This window comes from Danio aesculapii, chromosome 8 (assembly GCF_903798145.1).
Source record: "Danio aesculapii chromosome 8, fDanAes4.1, whole genome shotgun sequence".
NCBI lineage: Eukaryota > Metazoa > Chordata > Actinopteri > Cypriniformes > Danionidae > Danio > Danio aesculapii.
In genome coordinates, this window is record NC_079442.1 from 39,269,270 (window position 1) to 39,274,990 (window position 5,721).

The following is a 5,721-nucleotide window of genomic DNA, read 5'->3' on the forward strand; positions in this document are numbered from 1 at the left end:
TACGCCCTTGTTATTTTAGACCACTTTTATTACCAGATTATCATAATGGTTTCTGTAATAATCTAGCAAAAACAAGCAGGTTTTTTTTTTGTTTTTTTGCATCTATTTAAATACAATGCTTTTTACAACGGTGCATGTGTTTAAAGCCTTGTTAGTATAAACTCTTGGTATGGTTTTCTGAATGCACAGATCTGTGAAACATGAAGAGAACATGAGCACAACTCAACTAAACCCTACGCCCTTAGCCATGCCTTGGGTGGGAAATATTTCATTTTGAAAAATAGCGATGTGCATTTTTCTAGAAGCAATGTAGATTTTGTCCTTTGTAACTTTGCAAAGCTTCATCATGCTCAAACAACACATTCCACATTGAAGGACCTTCTTTTAAAGGATAGTTTTCCCAAAAATAAAAAAATTCCCCAACATTTACTCACACAACCTCAGTTAAACACAAAACAAGATATACTAATGAACGGAAAAAAGCAGCCACTGACGCTTATTCTAGGTATAAAGAAATACTATGTAGTACTAAAGCTGTTTTCCCCATTTCTTCAGTATATCTTGCTTTGTTCAACAGAAGAGAAAACGGGTTTGAAACAAGTAGAGGAAGAAGTAAATGATGACAATTTGTAACTATCTCTTTAAGTCTGCTAGGTTGCAGCAAATTGACAATTGTTCTGCATCCCTCTGTGTCTCCTGCAGGAATGTGAGACATTTCCGTGGCTGGCAGATCAAGCAGGTTGAAGCCATGCGCTGCCGGAGAGAGTGGCATAGGAAGATGGGTGTAGAGACAGCCGGAAACCTGGACTGCCGATTCAAACTGAACACACATAAGATGGTGTTTGTGATGAACTCCGAGGACTACATGTACCGTCGAGGAGCCCTGGTGAAGGCACGGAGGGTATGTAGATAAAATACAAAAAGAGGTCCTTTTTCAGTTTTTTTTTTGTTAACATGCGTTTTGACTAGCTATAATAGCTAACAGTCTACATTCAAATAAATTTTGCTAACTATATATTTGGGCTTTTTCAGCTTTTAAAAGAGAAGATAATACTGTATACTACTTTAATACCACTAAGGTCTTTAATTAAAAATATAATTATTGTGGAAAAGTATGCAGTATTGTATTGATATTATTATAATAAATGTAATTTTATTTTGTTGTTTTTAGCGTTTTATTTGTTTGTTTGTTTTTTTCTGATTTGTTTGTCTCATTAGCCCCTTTCACACAGTAATAATGGTAAATATATGTAAAATTTCCGGAAGGACTAGATTCAAAAAAAGCAGTTCACACAGACAAGGACTCCCACAATGCACTTGTATTTGTAAACATAATAGGGGTTAGGCTTTTGTTGATGGTTTTACTTTTATTTAAAGCTTTAGCATTCATGTAGCTGCTTTTGCCCCAGAGACATCCAAATGCAGAAGCGCTAACTGCAGCTAAATGTTTACAGATTTTATTACAAATTCTGTGGATGGATAAGTATTGTGAACAACTTCAATGTAAACATATGAAGGAACACTTTTGCATGTTGAGACGTACTCACTGGAGCACTTCTTCACGTTCACTCATATCTGACTAACAACTAGCAGCTAAATGTGTCTGGAAACGTATTCAAAGCCATTTATTTTCATAATCAACTAATCAATGTTCTGATTAGTTGGAGTAGACGTCAGACGTCAGCGTGTTCTAAACGTGAATGTGCTCTTTCCGGCAATTTTCATTCTGCGTTCACACAGAGCAGCATTCTGGCAAATTGGCAGTAATGTTACAACTTCTCTTTCCGGAAAATTGCCGGAACGAATTTACCAGTATTTTCAAAAAGGACCTGTTGACACATGATGCCTTTCCGGAAAAGTCTGCATGTGTGAAAGGAGCAATTGTTTTTATTCATTCTCACCGTAGTATATTTAAAAAATGACTTGAGAATTAGCTGAAATCTTTTTTTCTATGTTTTTAATTTAAACTAATACTTCTCATATTATTAAAATCAATAACTGTTAAACTTAAACATAACTGTTTTCTGCTTAAATGTTTTAAAATATAAGCTTAATTTTCTCCAGTTGCATTATCCTTCAGAAGTGTTTCTAATATGCTCAACTGTTGCTCAAGAATGATTTCTGATAATTATCAATGTTGAAAACCGTTTTTGCTGTTTGTGATTTTATTAAAGTTGTGATCATTAATTTATAAAAACAAAACAAAAAAAAGAGCAGCATTTGTTTTAATATAATATAATATCATTCTTTTAAAACATTTAAACATTTATATGTCACTTTTGCTCAATTTATTGCATCCTACTCCCATGGACCCTTTCCACAAGACTGTTTTGACTGGTGTAACGGTCATTAGCATCTCAAATCCTTGGCAAGAAGGTCACTGGTTCTGGTTCACAGTTGACATTTTGTGGTAGTGTAGATGTTCTCTCGTGTTAACGTGGGTTTTCTCTGGATTCCCTTACAGTCCAAAGACATGCAGTATAGGTGAATTGGGTAAGCTAAATTGGCCATAGTGTGTGAATGCAAAAGTGTTTGGGTCTTTCCCAGTGTTGGGTTGCGGCTGGAAGGGCATTTGTTGCATAAAACACATGTGTACAACTAATGAATGAATGACTATTTCCGTTACTGAAAAACCTGGAAATGTGAAAAGGGTCCATTGAAGTGTTATACTCCTTCAAAAAAAAATCTGACCCAAACATTTGAATGGCATTGCACTTCTTTGTCTTAATGTTGTCCTGTGTCTGATTGTAGTCTCAGCACAGAGTAGCGCGGGCTCAGCATGAGCGCTTTGACCAGTGGCACCGGGGCTGGCTGAGTGAACACGTGTCTCCCGCCGCTGAGCGCAGTGTGCAGGACTGGCTCATGGGAGAAGATGATGAGGACATGATCCCCTGCAAGACCACTTGTGTGTCCCTGCAGGTCAAAGGCTTGCATGTCAACAGGTACCAGGTGCACTACAACAGCAAGGCCCCGCCTCACCGTAACGACCTCACGCCTTCAGATGGAGTTTTGTGATCTCTCTCTCTCTCTCTTTCTCTTTCTGTCTCACTCACTGATTCATTCTCACGGCCGAGGGCAAGTACTCTCAGCCCAAACACAGCGTTTAAGGAGGACAGACAGCTGCTCAGAGGAAGAAAATCCTCATCGACGAGCATCACATCTCAACACTAGTCCATCATGACCGATGCAGTTATCAGACGTTTCAGAAATGTGAATGTCAAAAACTTTTTTCGTTTGTTTTTTTTAAAGAAAGTCCATTGTAGTTTTTAGCACCTGAAAGCAGAGTTTGTTTTGTTTATACTGAAGTATTGAGAGACTAGGTTTAAAGTATGTCTGCAAACATCTGTATGTGTCTTTTTGTACAGTACAGTCGACTCAAGAGCTCGAGCAATTGCATATATGCGGCAGAAAGATTATTCCGTGTGCATTTTCTTGGCTATGAATGATGACCTGGAAAAAAATTATGTTTTCTCTGGCGCACACTGGTATCTTATCCGTAATGTCCTTGTTTTAGTTCTCTGTTTTGTGTTCTTTGTTTTCATCGTCTCTTCTAACTAAACAGAGATTGTCGGTGTCGCCCGTCAATCACTGCTCATGATTTATAGCCCGTTTTGTTAAATCTTTCAGATCATGTATCATATCAATCTCGCCAAATTCTTGCTTTTGTTTGGTGTAATTTTTACATATTAAAACAGAAAATGACAAAATATCAGTGTTTTGAAAAAAGAATGTATAACATTTATCCTGTATCAGTTATCACAAAATAAACAACCTAGTTGTGCAGTTCTTAAAGAACGGGTTACGATTCTTGATGAATTTGACATCATCTTTAATTATGCAGCATTATCCCATTTTATGAATTTTCTTTTTTTTTTTTTTTTTTTTTGGTGACACTATATAGGGATGCTCCAATCAGAATTTTTGCAGCCGATACTGGGTACCGATTGCGGATTCTGACTCTTCACGCTTTATATAATTTTGCCATTGCATAAGCAAGTACCCTTTAAATATGAGATCTCGCCTTACCTAAAAAAAATTAAGGATGTTGCGTACATGTTCAGTAGCAGCTTTACAAAATTAATAAAACATTAAAAAATGGTAACAAAAAAAAACCAATGAAATTCGGAAACCTTGCTCATGTGTTGTAACGCTGCTGATGTATAACCCGGGCATGCACGTGCATCTTCTCTGCTTGAAAACTTGTAAACAAACACTTGCGATCAGTTCATAAGATCAGCCAGATCATCGAGTACAGATTGAATCGTGAAATGTGATTAGCGACCAATACCGATCGATGGGAGCATCTCTACTTTTTCGTTTTAATCCATATTTGAATACTTTGGGGTAGGGCTGCACGACATTGGAAAACATTGCAATATATTTTTATTCTGCTATATATAAATACAATTTCACAAGATGAGTTAAATAACTATTTGGAAAGAATTGATAATTTTAGATTGATTGGATGGTTCTGTACAGGAGTGCATATGCTTAAAATATAAGAAACAATCTACAAGCGTAGATAAATTCAATAAAGAAAAATATACCAATTAAATAAACAGTGTTTGGTTGTTTTCCAATGAGTTGAACTGTATTCAAATGTACAGTAATTGTACAGTAATTAAAAATACTGCAGTCTTCATTTTATAAACAATTAAATCATTATTAATTTGTCAAAGTTACAAACGATACAATTTCTTAGGCCTGAATGCTTTAAAACGCTCCCAGCCAGAACCCTCAAAAAATACATGCAAAATGCTAATTATTATCCAGACTCAACATTGCATATGCTCATGATGTGACTATTACTAATGATCACATTGTGATATCAATGCAGAAACGATATATTGTGCAGCCCCCTTTGGTAGGAAAACCAACGTGTGCTATATGTATTTACATACATTTTATAGTGTTTGCACTATATAAACTGATTTTCCCCCCCCAAAAATATCAAGAATGTTGTCATTTTACCCCACTATTACATTATTTTCATTTTGAGCACAATTGTTCTCATTTTATATACATTTAAGTAAATGTTTAAATGACATCTGGTACACCAAATGTTTAATGTGTGTGTGTATATATATATAATTTTTTTTTCTTTCTGTAAATTGTGTAGGTGATTTATTTGGTGTTTTCATTATTATTTATTGTGTACATTTTATTGTTTTTTTAAATATTGCTATTCTTTCTATTATTATTTGTAGTATTTTTTTTTTATGTTTTTACGTTTGCTAAATTATTTGTGTACATATGTATGACTTTGATTTACAGCTTAATTTATGGAATACAGCTTAATTAATTAATTATCTTCATTATCAATAATTTACCAATTTAGTTATTTTGGTGAATTTAACTTCCTTCAGTGCCAAACAGTGGCTTCCTCTTTCAGTGCATATAAATAAACCCAAGCGAGGACTATATATCAATTTAGAAAGCGGATTTGAACCTCTTTTGTTTGTTGCAGTCCAGAGTTTAACACAACTTTCCACAGAGCAACAATTTATGTTTATTTTGTCTTCCTCTTAAGTGTCTTCTGGTTTCAGTTCATTTGTAAACATGAAGTTCATTGGGTTTAGCTTGAGTTTTGGTCCAGCAGGGGGTGTGATTTGCCTGCTGAAGGACGAACTCTTGTGCTCTGGGTGTGGGAGGCCCTGAACGACAGCAAGAGATAGAGAAGGCAGTGAAAAAGGGAAAACGAAGGAGTAAAATGCTGCAGTC

General features: G+C 35.5%; 1 protein-coding gene across 1 annotated transcript; it reads left to right on the forward strand.

Moving 5' to 3' along the window:
• The first annotated feature begins 286 nt into the window (after positions 1–286).
• On the forward strand, positions 287–3,020 carry LOC130233250 (paired amphipathic helix protein Sin3b-like). Its single transcript, XM_056463203.1, has 3 exons — positions 287–309; positions 703–901; positions 2,752–3,020. Exons 1-3 carry the CDS (start codon positions 287–289, stop codon positions 3,013–3,015), a joined length of 486 nt encoding a protein of 161 aa, XP_056319178.1. The 3' UTR covers positions 3,016–3,020.
• Positions 3,021–5,721: the final 2,701 nt, after the last annotated feature.

Excerpts from the sequence above, each read along its gene's own strand:
- LOC130233250 (XM_056463203.1), top strand. The coding sequence starts at position 287 with ATGTGCATTTTTCTAGAAGCAAT. Across the intron at positions 310-702 it reads TGCATTTTTCTAGAAGCAAT|GAATGTGAGACATTTCCGTG; the intron begins GTAGATTTTGTC and ends TGTCTCCTGCAG. Across the intron at positions 902-2,751 it reads CCCTGGTGAAGGCACGGAGG|TCTCAGCACAGAGTAGCGCG; the intron begins GTATGTAGATAA and ends GTCTGATTGTAG.